Source organism: Athalia rosae, chromosome 7 (assembly GCF_917208135.1).
Source record: "Athalia rosae chromosome 7, iyAthRosa1.1, whole genome shotgun sequence".
Taxonomy (NCBI): Eukaryota; Metazoa; Arthropoda; class Insecta; order Hymenoptera; family Athaliidae; genus Athalia; species Athalia rosae.
Window position 1 is genome coordinate 13,947,826 of NC_064032.1, and position 21,770 is coordinate 13,969,595.

Sequence of the window (21,770 nt, forward strand, 5' to 3'; positions counted from 1 at the left end):
TGTGTACATGTTGTATACAGCATGTACATACGCATGTACCGGTGAAAAATTCAATTATATCACCCGCCCCACGCGACGTGAAAGACTTGAAAATTATTACGAGAATATCCGCACAGATGGTCGAAACGTCAATTCTTATTCAACCGAGTAATATTAAACGATCGCAAATATCCTTTATTAAATCTCCATTTAATTACACTTTGTTGTTTTTTCTCGATTTCTTTTTTTTCCTTTTTTTCTCTCTCTTCTCTTCTTCATCCCTCTTCTCCGGATTTCTTATTCGTTCGATGTACATGCCCTCCCTCTCCTCGGACTCTCGTTTCTTTTTTTTTTTTTTACCCCTCTTCTCATCGTCTTTTCTCTCTTTCACCCGCAAATTTCATTATCTTCCGTCATTTCTTCACGTTATTAGATTCTGTCAAATTATTTTATACCGATTCGTTTTCATCCTCCACACCCTACCACCCCCTCTTTCTTCATCTGTATTTTTTTCCAACGGATTAATTTTTTTCGATTCGTAAAAAAACCGTCGAAAAATGGAGAATCAAAAATTTCGTAAAAAAGGTGCAATCGATCATTTTTTGACTACGACGATCGTAGGCAATTTGTATTTTCACGCCGGTATAATATGTACGTGCAAAAAGTGTTTTTCTCGGGGTTTTTTTTTTTTTTTTTTTTTTTTCTCTCTCGAGGTTTTCCTCTATGTTTCGTTTCTATAGAATATGGGTGTCGTTTCGTGGCGTCGGGTGCGGTGAGAATATATTATACACGTAGTTTTTGTCGGTGAAGATCAACGCGCTTTAAGGGACGACGGGTATACACATCTATATATTATACCTACGTACATATACGTATACGTGTACAATGTTGTTTTTTTTTTTATTCTATTTTCTCTCAAGAGGGTTCTTCTTCTCTACTCGACACTCTCTTTTATGCTCGTTTTCTAATGGATAAGCCGACTACAATGTGGCAAATGAACCAAATTTGCGAAGAAATCCAACAGGAGATTCCATGCGCACTCCGTTGGTACATAGGTATGTATATATCCCTAATATGTGTATATTCCCTCCGTCCTTCTACCACCTCCTCCTCGTCCGAAAACGTGGCGGAAAAAGTGAGAAGAAAATAGGTAGAAATTTTACACGGATTTCACGTCCTCTTTCACCCCCCCCCCCCCCCCCCCCGATTTCCACCCCTACCCCCGCTAAACTCCCGGAGATCCTGAGGGTAACCTCTACACTATAATAGGTGATAGACCTAACACCATTCAAGGTGTCAAGAAGATGAGACCGCGCAGGTACCTTATTCAGCTACCTTAAATACCCCCGGAGGGATAAATACGGAATCCCCTCAGCCATGAAGGAGTTCATTACGAACCTGTAAACGAGCCGCGGGAAGAAAGAAAAAAAAATGTATATATATGTATATTTCTCGTCACCAGGGTTTTAGAGAAGACGGAATATCTGTATCAGTTGCGCGGAGATTACGGCGAGACGACGAATCGACCGTACAAAGCGAGGGTCAATTTTTCCAGCACCGCGCCGAACGTGCAGGTGCTCGATAATTTTATAAAGTTACGACAATGAACGTCCGCCCCGAGACCAGATGCGGCTGAAACTCGTGGAAAACGAAGTGAAAAAAAAAAAATAGATGAACAGAAAAAGAAATAAAATAAACAGACGAGGCACCGACGAACGAACATTATTTTAGAGCGCGACGCATGTCGGTCGAGTGCAGTCAGTTTCTCGTTTGCGAATGCATAAATTAGAATTTGGCATCTAAATTGAAACCTTTGATACGTGAGGTGAGGTAAGGAGAGGGAAGGGGGTTCAGGGGTGGCACAATTAAACGCTAAACTACACCCGGAGGGTCGAGGAAGAACCCCTAATGCGCTCTTTATGGCGACTTAATGCCCCTAATATTGCATGCGACCCTCGTGCGCGCTTATACGAACCGCGCGGCGGTCAGAGTTTCCCATCCCGGTTACGGTTTGTTTGACGAAAAAAATATTCGGTCATCGGAAAATTTTTCCGAACGCGAAAGACGGACCCGAGAGAAACGCAATTTGGTATCAGCGTGCGACGCGATTCCATCGAGAGACGGACGAAAATTGCGAGAGTTTTAAGCCGAAGTGAAAAAATCGGCCCACAGAGAATTATTGGGGGGGGGAATAAGTAACTTTGGATTCGGGGAGGAATTTTTCTTTCAGTTTCTCTCCACGCGGAGAACCACTGTTCGCTACCGTTTCAGGGCATGGGAAAAGCCGGTGTTGTGTTTGCCGAACAGATCTACCAGTAGAATAACGTAATGTGGACAGCTCTATTGAATTGTATCTAATATCCGTCACCAAATCGCAGACTTTGTTTGAACAAGCCTCGAGATAGGGAAAGGGAGAGCTACGACGTACTCTTGATTAAATTAACCGTGTGTACGTCCAGTCTATTATTATTCTCAATTTTTTATTATCCAGTCGTCGTTGACTCCGATTAACCGAAATGTGACGCGAGAATCCCCTGTTTTCGCCGGGGAATCGAGCCGCCATTTTTCATTTTTAGTTTTTTAACACGACGTTCGGTTCCAGCGATCCCGCGAACCCCGAAAACGACACCCGCGACGACTTGCGCTAACCAGCGGAGAAGGTTCGACACGTTTTTTTTTCGAGTACATTTTTTGGAGGAAATTTTCCGTTTTTTCGAATCTCCGCAGTACCGCGGAGTTTGATTGCTCGTATATTGCGGTTGTTCGAAACTTTCTAGACTCGGATTACCGCCCGGCCAACAATAAGACGAGCAGGACGGATGACACTTTGACATATTATATGTATAGTTGTACGTGTATGGAAACGTTATAACCGTCGTGCAACGGGGTATATAAGACAAACATGAGAGCTACCGCTAGTATTCTGAATTGTCCAAGTTGCTATTGAACCGATTTTGGGCAAACATACCTCGGAGCGTTGGCAGGGCTAAGGGTTCCAGAATCGCGATTCGAGTATGGCGGATGGGGATGGCTGTAGGGGGTGGACGAAGAGCGAAGAGCAATGAGTAAAGAGGAAAGAGGCGAAAGGGGGTTCGACGGGGGGGGGGGGGGGGGCGGGGGAGGGGAGGGGGGAGGGGGGAGGCGGCCATCAGAGAGAGCTGAACTCTCGCAAGCCCTTCGGCAAATTTCATAACCGAACTTGTCGTATTTGCTGAGATTATTTCAATATATTCGACTCAACTGCTGCTGCTGCCGCTGCTGCTGCCGCGAAGCTGTTTACCCTCGAGTAGATGCGTGAATAGAAGCCAAGGCGGATGCGCCTCCATGGATTCTGGATACCGAATACCACGGCTCACGTCCCTCGCACTCGACATACCCGATTATATCAGCCGTCGTCCCTATATCCTCCTTTAACGCCGCTCCTACAAAATCCACACGTCCAACGTCGAAATTCTTAAATTCATCCCCCTCTTTCAATTTGGGACTGTCGCGGTACCGAAGGTGCCATTCGGTTTTTTCGAATTTCCGAATTCCGAATCGTTCGATTTTCATCGAGGGAATTCCAGACCAACCTTTTCCTTTCGAAAATTTCTATTCCTGCGGTTCCAAAAAAAGAAAAAAGATAAAAATTTCTTTGCATTCGAAGGAATACTTTTGTTGTTTTTTTTTTTTTTTTCTCTGACGCCCAGATAAATGAGATGAGATAACGGCAGATTCGGATCCCTTACGACGAGCTAATCGAACTATCGAACCTCGGGGAAACCTAATAGATATTCGCATCAGCGATCATGTCGCTAATTAAATGAAAGAACTAAATTGGGTGCGAAATTGGCATAACGAGTGCCCTGCCTTACGTTACACGCGTATGCGTAAGGTTCTACGTAGCGTGCGCGATATATAAGTATATTCACGTATGCGAGAGAGGCAGTTTTCGGAGTTGGTGACACGTGCGAGTCACGTGCGTTAGAACGACGCCCGCGGAGCCTGCTATTTTTTTTTTCGCTCCTATTGCTTCTGGAGGAACGTCAAATTTGTAGTCTCCCTTTTATATTTCCATTGTTACACAGTAACGGCACAGTCATGTACGATGATGTTACCCGGACCCATGGAAACCCATAGAAACTAATCATCGCATAGATTTTATTTGCCATCGAGCTTATTCTTATTATAGTCAGGCGAACGAACCGTTGGAGGGGTGGATTCGTGCTTCGTGCACCGTTACCACCGCACAGTTCATAGGGCGCAGCGGCAGGTCAGCTCAGATAATTCAATCGCGCTCGCATTGATGTAATATGTATTACATTATCCCTGTGCTCCGCCAATTCTATCCGCTAATTAAAAGAAATTGTCGTTATTGTCGAACGTTTTCGCGACATCTTTCACCACCCCCTTCTCCGGGAGCGAGCCATTTCGGCGAGCCTGCTTGTTTTTCGGACAACGAGGATTTTCGAAATCTTGAAGTTTTTGCCGAAAAAACAAAATGCCACTGATTCGAACAAATTCGAAAGAAGGACGCAGGTCTCGATCGTCCTTGGAAGAATAAAATTCTGGAAAAACGCCCGGGAGTGTACGGTATATCTTGAAAAATGAAAGTGTATCGCCGAAACCGCAGCGATCGTCATAGTTCGTTTGTTCGAAATAAGGGCGTTTTTCGTACCTTCGACAAAATACCAACAACAACAACAACAGCGACAACAAAAACGACAATAGTAAGAGTAACAGTAACAGCGAGATCAACAGCCAGCAGCGGCTCGTTACGTGCAAAGAATGAATGAGAGAATGAATGAGTGAATGACTGAGAGATACTTTAGTGGCCAAACATAGAATTGGTGTATGTAGTACATACCATTTAGCACAATAATATAATAGACGTTATATTATACCGGGTGTCCCCATCTGTCCTTCCGCGCGGCATGACGTCGTCGGGCCCTTTTTATAGTTCCCTTATTTTGCCCCCTCTCGAAAGAAACGGGGACCCCCCCCCCCCCCCTCCGTTTCGAACTTATACAGCTTCGAAACCGCCGTGAGGAGAACGCCCATAAAAAAAAAACGAAAATTTCATATTACACTCAAGTGTTTCGCCCCGATATTTAAATCCAAATGTCTACCTCACGACCGCTACCGTTTTTCCTTACCGACACCTCCTCGGAGGGAGAGAAAAAAAAAATAATGTACAAATAGAAAAGAAATACGAAGAACAGCTCTACAAAGAAAGAGAAACGAAATGAGGATTTTGAAAAGTGTAAAGTACCCCGGCTAAATTTCACATTTCGAATACATAAAACTCGAACCTGAGCAGAAAATCGTACACCTATTCGATTTCTGTTCCGTCGTTTGTATTCGTGTGGACTTACAATAGTGAGGTATGTACACCAGATTTATTATACTTGGCAACAGTAACCGACCCTCTTTGTTGGGGTTTCAGCACACCGGATTTAACTAGGGGGTACATACCCACTATATACTATTATATATCCACTGTACGCGTACTAGGTATAACACCTTTTTTTTTTTTTTTTCTTTTCTTCTTTTTCACTTTTTTTCTTTTTTTCTTCACTGCACTAATTACGCGGTGAAAATCCCCTTAAACGGCCATTAAACCAGACGCCCCTAACCAACCATGACGAAATAAAATCTGTTGATGGGAACCTATGTACAAGAAGCTTTCTATTCCTCAGTCATTATATCGTCATTATTATCATCATTATTATTGAACTAAATTGGGTATATGGAATTACACGGTTTAACGTACGTACACACGTGTATATTTATCACAACGTACGAATGGAATTTGAATGTAAGTTCTGCACGTATTTAAATTGTTTCGTTACCAGAAAACGAATATGGAAAAAATGCCCGTTTAATTTTTTCAAATGTTCTTCGTTTAGTTTTCATTATACCTAAAACTTTTTGGCCCGAAAATCGAAAGAATCCAAAAGGGCACCCCTTGGAATTTTGTCGATTTTGGGCCAAATGAAAATAGTTTATTTTATATGTTATTCTTATGTATTTTGACCTCAAGAATCCGAATTCACAAGTTAAATTGATCTATTTCTAAAATTGACCGAGTTATCGCTAATTTTCAGCTTTTTGGGGTCAAAAATAAAAAAATTATTTTTTTGTCTATCTGTATGTAATTTGAGCTCAGGAATCCGAATCTGGAAGAAAAATTGATCTATCTCCAAAAATGACCGAGTTATCCCAATTTTTTCGCATTTTTTGGCATAAATTTGAGGATATCTCGAAGGGAAAAAATCGTAGCTCAATTTTCTCAACGGATTCGTGTTCCTGAGGTCAAAATACATAAGAAAAGTGCCATACGATCAATTTTAAAAAATAAAAATTTTTGGTCAAAATTTGAGATTTTTTGAAGGGGTACCCCTTTGGATTTTTTCAAATTTTGACCAAAAATTTTTATTTTTTAAAATTGATCGTATGGCACTTTTCTTATGTATTTTGACCTCAGGAACACGAATCCGTTGAGTAAATTGAGCTACGATTTTTTCCCTTCGAGATATCCTCAAATTTATGCCAAAAATCGCGAAAAATCGCGAAAAAATGAGGATAACTCGATCATTTTTGCAGATAGATCAATTTTTCTTTCGGATTCGGATTCCTAAGCTCGAATTACATCAAGATAGATTAAAAAATCAATTTTTTATTTTTGACCCGAAAAAGCGAAAAATTAGCGATAACTCGGTCAATTTTAGAGATAGATCAATTTTTCTTTCAGATTTGGATTCCTGAGGTCAAAATACGTCAGAAAAGTGTTATTTAATCAATTTTAAACAATAAAAAAAATTTGTCAAAAATTGAAAAAATCGAAAGGGGTGCCCCTTGGAAAATTTTCAATTTTTGGGGAAAAATCAACATATTTCACTGGGTTTTCTATGATATTCTCATGTATTTCGATCTCAGGAATTCGAATTTACAAGTCAAATTGATCTAACTTTAAAATTGATTGAGTTATGACCAATTTCCCGCTTTTTGAGGCAGAAAAATTGAGGTATCACGATGAGAAAAATACGAAGGATGAGAAAAAAAACCACCCCACGTGCGTTTGAGATATAATGACGTGAAATCGAAAGAAAATTACCGTATAAAAATTCAAAGGACAAATGAAATCAAATGCATCGCGCGCGTGCAACGCCATTGTAAAATAACAAAGTTACCGGATGAATTTCGAAAAATGAAGATAAAAAAAAAGAAAACACGAAAAAAGCACCCCGAAGACAATGGAATATTGTGTCATCGTACACAGCAATATATCGATGATTGCATCAGCGTAAAACGTACGCGAAATGAGTTTAAGCAAACAGAGAAAGAGACAGAGAGAGAAACGAACCGAGGTGAACGATGAAAAAAAATGGTTATTAGATAAATTTCGAACAAAAGATCGTACATCGTCGGATCCATGCGTGTATTCGCCAACAGATCCGCGAAAGCTGTGTGCGGGAGCACGAGGTAATATAGCAGCGATATTGATTTCATCTTAATCAGATCTCAATATCTCAATTACGGTTTTAATCCTTAGTCGCTGGTCTCTTCGGGGGTTGTTTGCAGTGCGGATTTTCAATCGAGGCGAGCAACGAGAAGCACCACCACCACCGCCACCACCGTACCCCGGGCGAATCCATTGTCTGACTTGAGCTATATCCCCCCTACCCCCGCCGTCCTTTCAGCGCCGTCTCGCCTCTTGGCTTAACTCATTCCACCCATTATTCTCTTTTTATTTCTCTCTTCCCTGTCTTTCTCTCTCTCTCTGTATATTTCCACCACCGTATAATATATATATACACATCAGATCAGGTTAGAGCTGTTCGCGAGTTCAAAAAAGCCACCTGTCTTGAGAAAATTATTTTTTTCTCTTCGGGGCTACGTTTTTTTGATTTAAAAAATAATAGGGGATCGAGTGCCATTCAACGGTCGATCATCCAGCCAATGATCGCGACGAGTGGTGAACGCGTAATAAATTTTAGTTTCGCTCCTGACGACCCGAAAACTACGGATAGATAAATAAATTGAAATTTTAATAAATTTTTTATTCACAAAAAAATTCACTCGAATTCTCTGATGAATAATTTCAACTTTTATTTTCACGTGTTTCAGTTTCGTGTTCACGTTTTGGAATACATACCCATGTTTTATCCGTTTGGAATATTTCAAATGAACGAAAAGAAATTAAATAACTAACGGAATCGAAATGATTTTTTTTTTTTTTGCTTTTGCTACTTTTTGCGGGATACGTTCGTCTGGTTCTCGACCATCAATGGACATATTTTTACACGAGCTTGGTACCGGTATATGGGTCTGGATAATAATCTATACGCGGGGTGGAAAATTTTGAGAGCGATATTCGTTGGTTTTTTTTTTTTTTTTTTACAACTCTTCCATGTTTGTCATGAGTGTATCATACATACATTATAGATATAAATACGCACGTACAGCGTATCCACATACCTTTAATCTAATAGATTTATTATACTTATACGTCGGTATTAACTAGTTTTCAAATTTTAATAAAGCGTGAGAATAACGAAGCTGAGTTTGTACTGGAATATTGGTATAAGGTTAGATAAGGTATACGCGTTACATCCTTTGCCTATTATTATTACATTATATTATCGAGTTATCTTCACCCACCCCCGCATTATATCTATCTTCCCATATCTATCTGACTCTCCTCCGGTTCTTCCGATTTCTTTTTTTTTCTTCTCACTTTTTCTACCAATTTTTCTTATCGCCACTGATTTAGTTTCGTTGTTTTTGCTTTTCACCCATTCTGTTTTCCATTATTATTTATTCGGAATCGTATTATTTATTCGGAAACAAAAAATTTATCTCTCTCCCGCTAACACCGAATATTGCGCGACCCCGTTCGGATCGAAAATTATTAATTACGGTGAGAATTTCGGCGGAATTGAAATAAACGAAAACAAAAATGAAGTGAAGGGAATAAAATAATAAAATAAACGTCCGACAGCAACGGCAGCTAACCCAACCCGACCCCATGAAAGCGAGCGTATCGTTATACCTGACGAGATGATCGTATAAGGGATGATTTCTAATGGTATTAATGAAGTGTGTGCACCCTGCGCAGGAGGGCAAAGCAAACGAAAAATAGGGGGGGGGGGGAGGGATTGAAAAAGAAAAACTTTGGAAGACGTGAATAATGGGGTGTAGCATTATAGGCACGCATAGGGAGAGAGAGAGTAGCGTAATAACGCGATAATGGTACCAAACTATAATACTAATTTTTGAGCATAACTACACAGTTAGGTTAACACCGTGTGAATATATATTTTCCTGTACGTCGGGTTCCTTTCTTTTCTCGTTTTTTGTTCCTGTTTTTTTTTTTTTTTTTTCTTCTCTTCTTCTTACTTTCCAAAGGCGTCTAGGGCCAAAAGTACACGCACAAACCCTTAACACCCGTCAAATTTTTCATACAGGGATCGCTCCAATTTTATCCGAAAAAAGATCCATTTTCAAATGGGCGTAACTTCGTCGAAAATCGAGGGATTTCGATGAAAGAAATCGAACTTTGAAGCTGGAAGCTTTGACTTTAGAACTGTTGTCGTGAATTTGGTTTTTGCTCAGTTTTTTTTTCAAGTTTTACAGCTTTGAAGCCACGAATGCAAAAATGTGGTAATTAGGGGGGCCCATGTGATAATCTATGGGGGCTCAAAAACCCACCCCATTCCTCTTCGGGCCCGTTTTTTCATTGCCGGCAAATAACGGCTGCCTCGCGATAACGAATACGTACAAATCTACAAGATATTTAAGCGTGTAACGTATTTGTTTGAGGAAAGGTGTTTAGCTCCCCCGGAGCTGCTCACCCACCCCGCCGCCAGGCTCGTTATTCGTATCAGACGTCGCCAACGACGAAGAGTTTTATAAGAGGTGGTATAACAGTGTAAAGAGAATTCTAGAATCTGCCGGAGAGTTTGGCGGTGTAAAGGAAGAGGGGGAGGAGAGAGGCGGAGGTAGGTAGGTACTCCGGAATGGCGAACGCGGTGAATATGGACGGGATGGAATGGATAGATTCTACCGGCTGGAGTGCTGGTAGAAAGTTGAGAGATGGAACGAGATAGAGAGAGAGAGAGAGAGAGAGAGAGAGAGAGAGAGAGAGAGGAAAGGGAGGGTTGGGGTTCGTACGCCGTAGGTACGATATGAAGTGAGCATATTACTATTGAGCATAAGTACCTGGATTCGAGATTTACTCCTCCGGTTATAGTACCGGGGGCAGGAGTAAAATGTACAGGCGTATCGCGAGAAAAAGAAGACGTCGAATGAGGAGTGAAAAGGAATAGGGAAAAGTAGGAGACGAAGAGAGCAAAGAAAAAGCGATTACCCGATACGGACACAGGGGAGGAAAGAGGAGAGAGAAAATAGGAATATTCGAGAGGGGTGTCGGGGGGGTGTCGGGGGGGCGGGGAGGAGGGCGAATATTTCGTCGGCGGTGCGGGACGAAGAGGAGGAACAGCGTACCTAGGGGGGTAACTGAAGGGAAATGCAGGGGAAATGGGGAGGTGGTGTACAATGGGCACTAATGGATCTCAAGCTGCCGCAAGAGGCGCTGCTTTTAATCTAATTGTCCTTCGCTTCGTAGCTGCTTCCCCCCCCCGGTCCTTCTCCGACCACCACCGCCGCCGCCACCCCCGTACCACCTACTCACCACCTACCCACCTTATACCTGCAAAGATCTCGTGCAACAGTGGATGTCAATCGACGACCGCAACGCGATCTCGCGAATACGGAAACCCGAAAGCGCGAGCTTTTCCTCTCGGATTTTTTAATTTCATTCTACGACGAATACGAGAGGTGAGAGAAAAAAAAAGGGAAATGTATGAATTCGTTCGGAATCACCCTGTATATGAATAAATACATTTGTCCAACGATAAAATCAAACTTGATATTACGTCGAAGTAGATAGAAAAGGGGAGAAAAAAAAGATCGATTCAATTACTCGTTATTTTCCTTCTTCTCTTTTGCTGATTTTATACACAGAACTGCACGAGCTGTGTTCTATTGTAATTGCTTTAGTGCGTGTTGTAAATGAAGAAAAGAACAACAAAAAAAATTAAACAATATTTAAAAAGGCTTGTACATCGTACAACGTACGTACGTACGTACATTTCATATGATATACGTGCACGGATAATTACTATATATACATACGACTACATGACGATCGTGTGGAAAAAAAAATAAATAATCGAACGTTTTGAAAAACGAGGGGTTTCAAAATTGACGAGCATTGAATAAAAGTAAAAAATAACAACTAGCATAGAGTTCAATATATCTATGCAACTAGCTAAAAAAAACGTATGTCATAGTACAGGTATACGGCTATACGTACGTGTTACGTGCATATGTATTACCTGCTCGGGGAAATTATGAATAAAATCGTGACACACAAATGAGAGGAGGAAAAAAGAAAAAAAGAAACGGGGGGTGGGAAAACGAATATAATAGCAAAAGAACCGAATTTAAAGCGAACGTCGCAGTGAGAAAAAAATAATAAAAGCATTTACTAAACAATGTAATTATACCGGCCTTCCAGCGTTTCAACCCCAACCCCCAACCCCCAACCCCCTCCCACTTCCACCCTCGTAGAAAGCATGATCGTAAGTTTTTATACCTACCTGTATCCACGTACACGTGTTTGTACATGGACGAATGACAGTTTAATCTACGATATACATTCTCACTTATATACTATAATTTATTTTGATTTATGACTACGAGCTGGTGGTTTTTATTTATATATTACTTTTTTCTTCTCATTTTTATTTTTCAATTTTCTCCCCCTTTTTTTTTTTTATTCACGTTCACCTTTCTGATACGTCGTTGAATTTAATTATAATTATATACTTACCTGCGCCCCAGGTATCCCTAACTTAGATCCATTGAAAAAGATAAATAAATAAATAAATAAATCAACGAAGATCCGATAAAATAGGTGTACCTGATAATGAAAACTCGATATCTGTTTTTGCATCGATTTATTGTAGGTATACCGTGAGTGTCCGTTGAAAATCGTCGGAATCAACGCATGCGTCGAAATATTCGTATTCCTCGTTCTACGAGCGAACCCGAGCTCCGCTGGAGTCGGCCTACCCACAGGTGTAGGCGACTTGTTGTGATCTACGACCCTCAAGGTGACGCCTCATAACAAAGCGTCTACGCCGCTGGCCACGCTGACTCCAGCCGGAGCTCGGGTTCGCTCGTAGAACGAGGAATAAGAATATTTCGAAGCATACGTCGATCGCAACTACTCTCCAACAGACGCTCACGGTATATAATGGTCATAAATTCATATGGGTATGTATATATACATATATAACGTGCCTATTTATTGATAATGATTATAATGATATAATGATGATACTTACAATAATAATATTAATAATATTATTAATAATAATACAATGATACATATTTACACAAGCCATATGGGAGTGTCGTGTGATTTATTTTATTTCTCTCCTCTTCACATTTTCCGATTTAACTTTTTTCTTTTGTAACAATATACAATATTAATATACACATACAATTATAATTAATTTTTTTCTAATTCCCTACGAAGAGGAGAAAAGTGAAAACACAGAAATAAAAATAAAAGAAACAACACTCAGGGCTCTCGCTTTAATTATATTATATGCACTTACAACGTAATGCAGCGATATACATTTATAACTATATATAATTCATATATATAATAATTGAAGTCATATATTATCATATTTCATTTCGTTTCGATTTATTTTATTCACGTTTTTTGATTTTCTTTCAAATAATTATTACAATAATAATGATCGTAATTATGTTCAATAATAATAATTATTGTTTTACTGTGGGTAATAGTGCAGGGTATTCGTATACTATATACTGTATCTATATAATATCATCTACAGACCGTCTAATTGTTTGTTTTTTGCGTTCTCGTTCGCACTTGCTGATCGAGAACGTTGGATCGTTAGATTTTATTCGGTAAACGGTAAGAAAAAAGTAAGACGAAAGACTGAAAAAAAAAAAAAAAAAAAAAAATAGAAGAAAACAATGCAATTAGTTGTCGGTTTTTCGTATAGCCTCCTGAGCTTTGACTCTCAATAATTCGGCGCTGTGTAGTCTTCTGACCTGATGATCGTCGTCGGAGGAAATGGAATCGTCGTCCCTTATCAACAATTCGTTTTGTTCGTTGATGTGTTTGGCCGTTAAATTTTGCGGCAATTTTTGCACACCCAAATTGAGAGGCAGATGAATCTGGGCGTTCAGATTGCTCTGTAAATTGTGGTGAACCGAACCGGCCGGATTAACGGCCACGCCACCGGCGCCCGTTCCGTTACCGTTCATCTGGGAGTTGAGATCGTTGATCGTCGGATGGTTCATGGAACCTAGGGGGAGACCCGTCGCCGCCCCCAGGGAGGCCAAGTTCGGCGGCAGAGGAATCAGACCCCGGTACTGAGACAGCGTCGCGTGAAGAGGCGGCAGTTTCGGACCGCCGCCCGCAACCGATGCCCACAAGGGCAGAAACACCGGCGGTATGAACCAGGGAAAACCGGTGGCACCGGCGCCACCCGACGAAGGGCAACCGGATTCACCCCCGCCGCCTCCACCGACCATCGGAAGACCCGCCGCAGCTGTTTGCAGAAGGTGAGCGTGCAGCGATAGCTCGTTTACACCTGAAACAAATATAGTTTTTTCCATTGATTCGATTTGGGTGTACGGGTGACGGAGTTTTTGTCTCGCCTCTTAGCTCGAACGATAATCCGAGCCGGTAAACGATAGGTATGACGATTTCAAATCGTATCGTTCTCGGCACAAATACGAACGTTTTCTGTGTAATGTGCACCGTATAGTTACGGGCGTTTTCGTCGGCGGCGTACACACGTCGATCGTGGTTTTCGATAATAAAATTACCCATAATTGTCTTCGACTCGCTATCCATCCGACTATCTATCTACGTATCGATACGTATCTGTTTATCGTCCTGTGTATATCTCTTGTACGTTACCAGCACTACCGGGCGGTACACCTGTACGTATTCACATCGCGTGTGGAAATTAATTTATTTGGATACGTGTGTGTCGTACGCGTACAAGTTTTGTATGGTGCATTCCGTATCGACGCCATACCCGCAGGTTCTCATACAACGGATATTCGTTGATGTTCCGTAGAATTTCAATACAGGGGGGAACGTTTGCATTTCTTTTTCTCCAAAAAGTCCGTCGACTTTTCTCGCGAGATTTTTGGGAGAGATCGTTCCCGAGTGTTTCAAAAAAAAAAAAAAAAAGACATCGAAGATCGGAACATGACGGAAGTTGACGTCGGATGCCCCATGTGTGGACGTACGTACGTGGGGATATGATGAAGCAGGAGAGCTCGGGTGAGTGAAAAAATTGACTGTACCTTATAACGTGTAACATTAATATATCCCGCTGCTCCACAATTCCATTTCCCCACATAAACGACCCCATCCCCGTCGTACCCATTTTCTGCTTCTTTTTTTTCTCCCTCTCTTTCTCTCGTTTTTTTTTTTTTTTTTCTTTTTTTTTCCACCATCAACCAACAATAGTCGTTCATTCCATTTATTTATTTATCTAGACGGTTTTATGTACGCGAACCGGTATATTGTATATACACATGTATGTACCTAATATGTAGTTATAGCAGATATGAAATAATTACCCTGTTATCACCGCGATATTCACATTGATTGATACATTTTTATCATTTGTTTGTTTTTTTATAATTTGTTTGTTTTATGGCTTCGCGAAATTGAAATTGCGACTCTGATAGGAGCAGAAAAATAGCAGGTAAAAATGAAAGAGTAAAGAAACTCACCGCCTTGTTCGACGTGCATAAAGCTCGTATCACGTCTCAGCGCTTTTTCCGTCTTTCGCCATTTGGCACGACGATTTTGAAACCATACCTGCAAAAAAAAAAAAAAGTTATTTTTTTTTTTAAATAAATCAATCCTCGACTCATCTTTTATTCGATAATATATTTTTCTGTAGAAAATCGTATCTGAAAATGACGTGAGAAATTATATTCTCGCGATATCGCTCGTAACATATTTTCTCCACTCGTTTCGAATCGTACAACCGATCTCGTGAATTCGATTATACGTCGTTGTTTGTTAATTTTATACTGTTTTTTTTTTTTTTTTCTTTCGAATCAATTACGCGGATTACAGCCATGTACACGGACCAGCGAAAGGTACGGGGGTTATGAGAACCTCTGCGTTGAGTTTAGGGAGTTTTGAAGTATGCCGGGGAACGGCGGCGGAGGGGGATGACGGTATCTGAGGAGCGGTAGCAGCAGGAGCAGCAAGCGAGGCAACAAAAGCCAAGGCTCTCGAGTCTGATTAAGTTAATTGTTAACAATTATCGTGATTTCATGTGCTGCGAACACCCTCTCTCCGTTAACAAACTACCCTGAACACCGCGCTGAAACCCCCCCAACCCCCAGCCCCCAGCCCCCAGCCCCCGCCACCTCCCTCCCCAGACCGGCGCCCCGCGTCGTTTCGTTCGAAATAGAAGAGAACGGAAGAGAAGAGCGGAGCTGAGCGGTGTGGAGAGTAGAGGAGAACCTAACTAAACTAAACTCCAACGAGAATGAAAATAATATAAAATTTATAAGGGGCGCATAGAGTACGGCGGATCATGACGTATAACCCGTTCGATTCGCCGCGCCACCCCCATTTTATTTCTCTCTCTCTCTTTTTCTCCCTTTCCGTCTCTCCGTAATCTGTCGCTATTATATACACATAGTCGCTAGTCATTCACATTTTCAACCCACCCCCACCCCTCCCGACGCATACACGCAGAGTGATCCCCAAAAGCCGAATGCTAAAACCCCCACGCCCCTGGCGCTAACTACCCCCCTCCCTCGATACACCGCTCGGACTGCATACATCGTACAAGTGTATAACTCGTATAAACTGGGAACTAATTTTTAGGGGATGCGAAAAAACATAAAAGATAAAAAGAGAAAAAAGTTGAAATCGAAATGGTTTCAGAATTTTATTTGCTTTTTACAAATCACATTTTATTCGAACGTTCTTGATTCTATGGCGTGTTTTGATTTCGCTTCCTCGAATCGGCGAGGGAAACTGATCTCAAAAAAAAAAAAAAGATGAAAAGTTTACCCGAGGGATTTGGGTATGTCGTTTTTTTTTTTGTCGAGGAAGACCAACTCAGGAGAGAAAGAAAAGAAGAAATGTATATTTTCGATCTCATCGGTATCGGTGTAGACGCGAGATAAAACTAATCGTCAAAATGTCGGGGTTGTCGAGGTGAGGGAGAAAGAGAGAGAGCGAGAGAGAATGTAAAATAGCATATCCTTTTATCAAGGGCACCTGTTTGCCGACTGCGGGGGTTGCCCCGAGTGTTTTCAAGTCTGGTTTTGGTATTTAGCCGGTTATGGAAGAAAGAGGGGATGTCGGATCTTGAGACGTCGCGGACTCGAGTTAACGCAATTTGAAGTTTACGAGGTCTCGTAACTGTACACGGTCTTCAACGGAGAGAGAAACACCGCATGCTACAGTTGTACAAACGCTACTCGCGCTAACGAAAAGTACAACTTTAAAGGGGTGAGTTTTATAATTCGTCGGTTATGCTACACCTCGTACGTTCGCACACATATCAATAAGTGTACGAATGGAATTTCCGCGTGTTTCCTTCGCGCTGAACGACGTCGATCTTTCTTTCTTTCTTTCTTTCTTTCTTTCTAATTGTGAACTGCACTTTACCACCAGCGGCGAGCGGAGTAGGGGGCGGTAATTTACCAAGGACAATTAAGCAATCGGTGACAATTAGACCGGGTAATTAAAACCACCCCTCCGCCCCTCTCTCGCTTCTTCCAGAGCCCGCCCGATATCTCGAAACCCCTTTTTTGCCTCGCCGGTTTTTTGAGTTTGAAGTCAGTGAAAAATTTCCGACGGTTTCCAGGGGGTCGATTTCGGGGTTTCCTGGGTCGCCGAGCCCAAAATCGAAGGAATCGGAATCGCACGGGCGAAATATACCCGGTTACGCGGCTCCGAACGAACGAACGGAAAAACAAAAGTCGAATAAAAATGGGGGAAAAAAAAAACATAGCTCGATTTCCATGACAATTGGCTACGCGGGATCGCGTTAGCGGTCGGCGAATGAATATTCGAAATTACGAAATTTCAATTCCAATTTTACAGTTAATTGCCCCCGCTAGGTATTTCTCGATTTCAAAAAGTTTAACGCTCGTACATGTACGGAAAATCGACGGTAGTTATAACGTCATAATTTCTCGTACTCGATATTTACGGCGGTGAGCGGGGGCGCGAAAATTCAGTGTAATAAAATGGGGTGTACGGGCGCGGGGGGAAGAGGAAAAGGGAATAGAAGAGGGTGGAGGAGGCCGGTGCATCGGCGGCATGCTGACGGATCATTTAGCGGTTTTGTCGAGCGACAACCAATTGCCGGCATTGTCGCTTCGCTGTACCACAATGGGCCAATCGGAATCTGCCCTCTCTCTCCCTCTTATTTCCATCCCCTGCAGCGGCAACGGCATCGGCATCGGCATCAGCAACAGCGACGGCGGAATCAGCCGCAGCCACTGCATCTCTGCATCTCCTCTTCTCCCCCCACCCCTCTTTACAACCCTCTTCAAAACCACCCCCGCTCCTTTCATTCTCCTTTCCCAAACTAGCAGTCAATCTCCGCGCGTCAGATTCCACATAAAACCGATGCCTTTCACCACCGTGGCACCGATGCGTACATAGGTATACCGTGTACGTGTACGGTTGTTGTACATGGGAAGTCATGGACACATAGTCTGCCGGTTAAGCCAATCGGACGTCATTCGCGAATCGCGGGAACGAGGAGGAAGAGACGAGGAAAAATAGACAAGCGATCCTCCTCCGGGGGAAAGACGACGAACAAAGGGATGATAATTTGAAAGGAAAAACGAAAAGGCGAAATTATATTTTCTTGGTTTTATTTTTTAATTCTTACCTGAACTCTGGCTTCCGACAGATCGAGTCTCATGGCGAGTTCTTCTCTCGTGTAAACGTCGGGATACTGCGTCTTTTCGAAGGCTCTGTCTAGGTGGTGGAGTTGGTAGGTGGTGAAGGTCGTTCTCGATCTTCTCACTTTTCTTGGTCTGTCCGACTCGCCGAGATCCAAAATATCGTTGTTGTTGTCGTTCATCTGATGATCGCTCAAATGGCCAAGTTCCGTTTCCCCATTCTCACCGTCCACGTCCGATCGTGTCGCGTGGTCAACTGCAAAAAATCAACGCATTCGAACAACTTAAACAAACTAATTGACGAAAATTTTTCAATCATACTCGAATCGTTCGTATAACACCCAATCCTCCGCGTGGGTAAAATTTATCGTTACGGTTTTTTCCCCCCGGTTTCTGCGATTTTCTTTTTGGTTGTTCGATTTTTTGTTTTATCTTCGTTGACGATTTTTTTTCAAGGGGAAATTTCTTTTTTAATCTCTTCCATTTTTTCGTCGGACGTGCCCCGGCGAACAACGGATCGTTCGCGATTATTTTTTTTCATTGAAAATAAAAAGAGAGAAAAAAAAAAAAAAACCAACTTGTCGTCGTTTTTTTTCTCTCGCTTTTTCTCCGTTTTTCCCTTTTTTTTTTTTTTGCCATTTTTCTTTCTATTTTTTTTTCGCCGTTAGCTCTGCGATACGCGGGACGCGACTCGTACACGTGTGTATCGATGACGTTGCGTCGGTACCGTCCGATCGTACGGGATTTTATAACTTCGGATCCGAAATTCACCCTATTTTTTCATCCACCTCTGCCTCGCCACTCTTCCGCCCCGCTTCTCATCCCTTCTCCCCCCATAAATAGTAAAAAAGTACTTAATTCCTCGTTTCCGTTGTACACCTGAATAACGTACGTGTACACGGTGAGGAGAACAGCATTGCGTTCCTGTGTACACGTACAGGACACATGTACACAGGCGCCCGTCAACGTATGTTCTACGCAGATTACGTAGGGGATGAAAAAAAAAAAAAATAAAGAAAAATGAAAAAGCCAACGAGAAAACCGAGAGCAACGGCAACGGCGAAAAAAGAAAAAAAAATAAAATTATCAACGTGCGTATGCGCGTAGGTGTATGTATAATTGTATCGGGTATGTATCGTAGATATTTCACCACACGTATAGATAAGCTGGTGTATGATATAAAAATAATCGCACTGCAGCTGCGCCCCTGATCTCTGATTCTTTATTTTTTTCGTTTCTGTATTTTTGCTTCTTCGTTTATCTCGTGTATTTTATGCGTTTAAATTTTTTACTTTCATTGCGCGGCATGTGCGTCGCTGAAAATATAAAAAAAATCAAAAAAAGCTAAATAAACCGCAGACGAAGAGGAAGATAGGGAGTCGAATGGATCGGGAATCGTCGGTCGAATATAATGGCGGTAAGCGGACGAATTAGCGAATTTCAAAAATATTTTTCACCAACCCTCATTGGGAATCGTGCAGCGAAGAGAGGGCGAAAAAGGTGGCGGAAAACGGGGGAAAAATTAGAAAAAAGAAAAATAAAACGGCGAAGCTAAACCCTAAACATGGATTTTACCTGTGCGACATATGTGTACATAAAGCTGCAGGTAAATATATATGCAGTTCAGCGTGTACGTATGAATACTGTAGTATTTAAATTAATTGTGTTCGGATGGGTGAACATATCCTGGTATAGATGGATGTATTTCAAACGTGAGCGTATACGTACCGAGGGGTGGAAAAGGCGCATGGGGGGGAGGGGGTATCGTCAGAAGAGCGGCAGAGCTAATCCGGGGTGAAGAGAGAGATTGTAATGTTTTTATGTCGACGTACAATGCAGTGGAGTCCACTTGATGCCAACCCTGAATGCGTGTATCCTTTTTACCATGTATTTTCCCCCCTTTTATATTTTTTATCCCTTTCTATCTCCTTATCTCCTACTCTTCATCATCGTAATCGTCGTCATGATAATCATCAATTCATCATCCTCTCTCTATGCGTTTTACCGTCTCTATGTATTTATTCAATATACATAGGTGGTATTATATTCCATCTATGTACCTTTTCGTATTATGTATTATTTATTCTGTACATAGCTGAGTGGGATATTGGTGAGTATACGTCTTGTCCGAAAATTAAAGTAATTCCTCCGCGATCAGGTATCTACTTAAAGCAATTTAAGGGTATTTCCAAAATTTGTTTCCTTTCAAAAAATTAATACACAATTAACATGAATGAATCCGTGTAACCTTGACATTTCGAATACGCACGTTCGTGTATACCTGTGCACAGGATACGAGATATTCGTATTTCCGGATTACACTAAACGCAGATAATTTTCCAAATTACTTGAAGATTTCCGATTACTAAAATCTCGGTTTCTTGTACTAATTTACTAACCCAACGTGTTATTAATCCTCATCCGTTATTACGGTAATACCAAATTAGCCTGGATTCATGCAGAAACGATTTGGTAGCGACAAATAATTAGTTTTTCAAATCTTCTTCTTTTTTTTTTTTGAATTTCCAATTTTATTTTTACAACATTTGTATGATACACATATTGCTTACCCTCTTCTTTGGGATGACCCAAAATTTGATCTATGCTGTACACATTTCGTTTCTGATTATACGTCTGCGCCATATTGCAAATTTCAAAAACTGTCTTCTCCTTTTTTTCTTCTTGTTATTTCATTCGTTTTCAGAACCAAAAATAATCATTCAAAAAATATAGGAGAAAACTTCGATTTCTCGTGGATCTTTTTTTTTATACAGGCGTATGGAATGTACATATAACATACGCAGTTGACACTTCAAATGTGAACACTTTTTTTTTTTTTTGTATCAATATATTCGTTTTATCTGTTTTTTTTTTTTTTTTTAGATGCTCTACACATTCGGTCGGATATAATATTTTTTTTTCTTCTACATCACCACGAGTTACAGCTAATTCATTCGATGAAATTTGTTCATTTTCTGTGTTAATTTTGTTCCTTTCTTTATTTGTTTATTACTTTTTTTTTTAATTTTTTGCTCCTAATTAAAATATTCCTTCGTTTTTAATTAGCACGTGTTTACGCATATCTTCCAAATTAACAGTCTTTGATAGTTTTTTTTTTTGCTTTTTCTTCAAAAAACCAACGTGTATACGAGGTGGGTATAACAGAGAGAAAAAAATAATTTTCTTTTCAAATAAAAAAACACAAAAAAAAATTTTAAAGTAACAAACAAAAATAACTGGACGATGATCGAAATAAAATTGAACAATCTGACAGGATGGTGAAGGAAAAAACCAAAATAACGTCTTTTATTTTTAATTATAGATTGGCCGAGCAAAAATTAATATGCAAGAGAATTTCGAACGACGAGTAAAAAAAAAAAAGATTATAATTTTGACGAAATATATTTATGATATTTTATACGTGTAACTTTCGTTGATTTCTGTTTGTCTTTTTATTGTTTCTGCTTTATCCGTTTTTGCGAAGTTATTATTTTTAACATTCGCGATATCGCGCGTCCTCTCCGAGCGGGTCTACGTCGCAACGTGAACTAAAATCGAGGCGTCAAATCAGCCCCTAATATCTCACCCTTACGCCCCACCTCGCATCCCCTAAGGCCGCCATATTACGACGAGGTCCAATCACTGCGTTACCTTTTCACGCAGGTCCGCTAACTTCAACCAGGGGTTGAATAGACCCTCCGTTAAATATGGGCGGAGTATATTTTCGCAGGTTATATTATACCCACACATAATCTAACTTTATATCCCCCGCTGCGTGTGCCGAT

The 21,770-nt window shown here is 41.0% G+C and overlaps 1 protein-coding gene across 1 annotated transcript; it reads right to left on the bottom strand.

Moving 5' to 3' along the window:
• Nucleotides 1–12,010: 12,010 nt before the first annotated feature.
• Nucleotides 12,011–21,515, bottom strand: LOC105689553 (paired box protein Pax-6-like). Its single transcript, XM_020854370.2, has 4 exons — nt 20,556–21,515; nt 17,973–18,241; nt 14,827–14,914; nt 12,011–13,664 (listed from the first exon to the last, which is right to left on the bottom strand). Exons 1-4 carry the CDS (start codon nt 20,626–20,628, stop codon nt 13,048–13,050), a joined length of 1,047 nt encoding a protein of 348 aa, XP_020710029.2. The 5' UTR covers nt 20,629–21,515; the 3' UTR covers nt 12,011–13,047.
• Between the last annotated feature and the right edge of the window lie 255 nt (nt 21,516–21,770).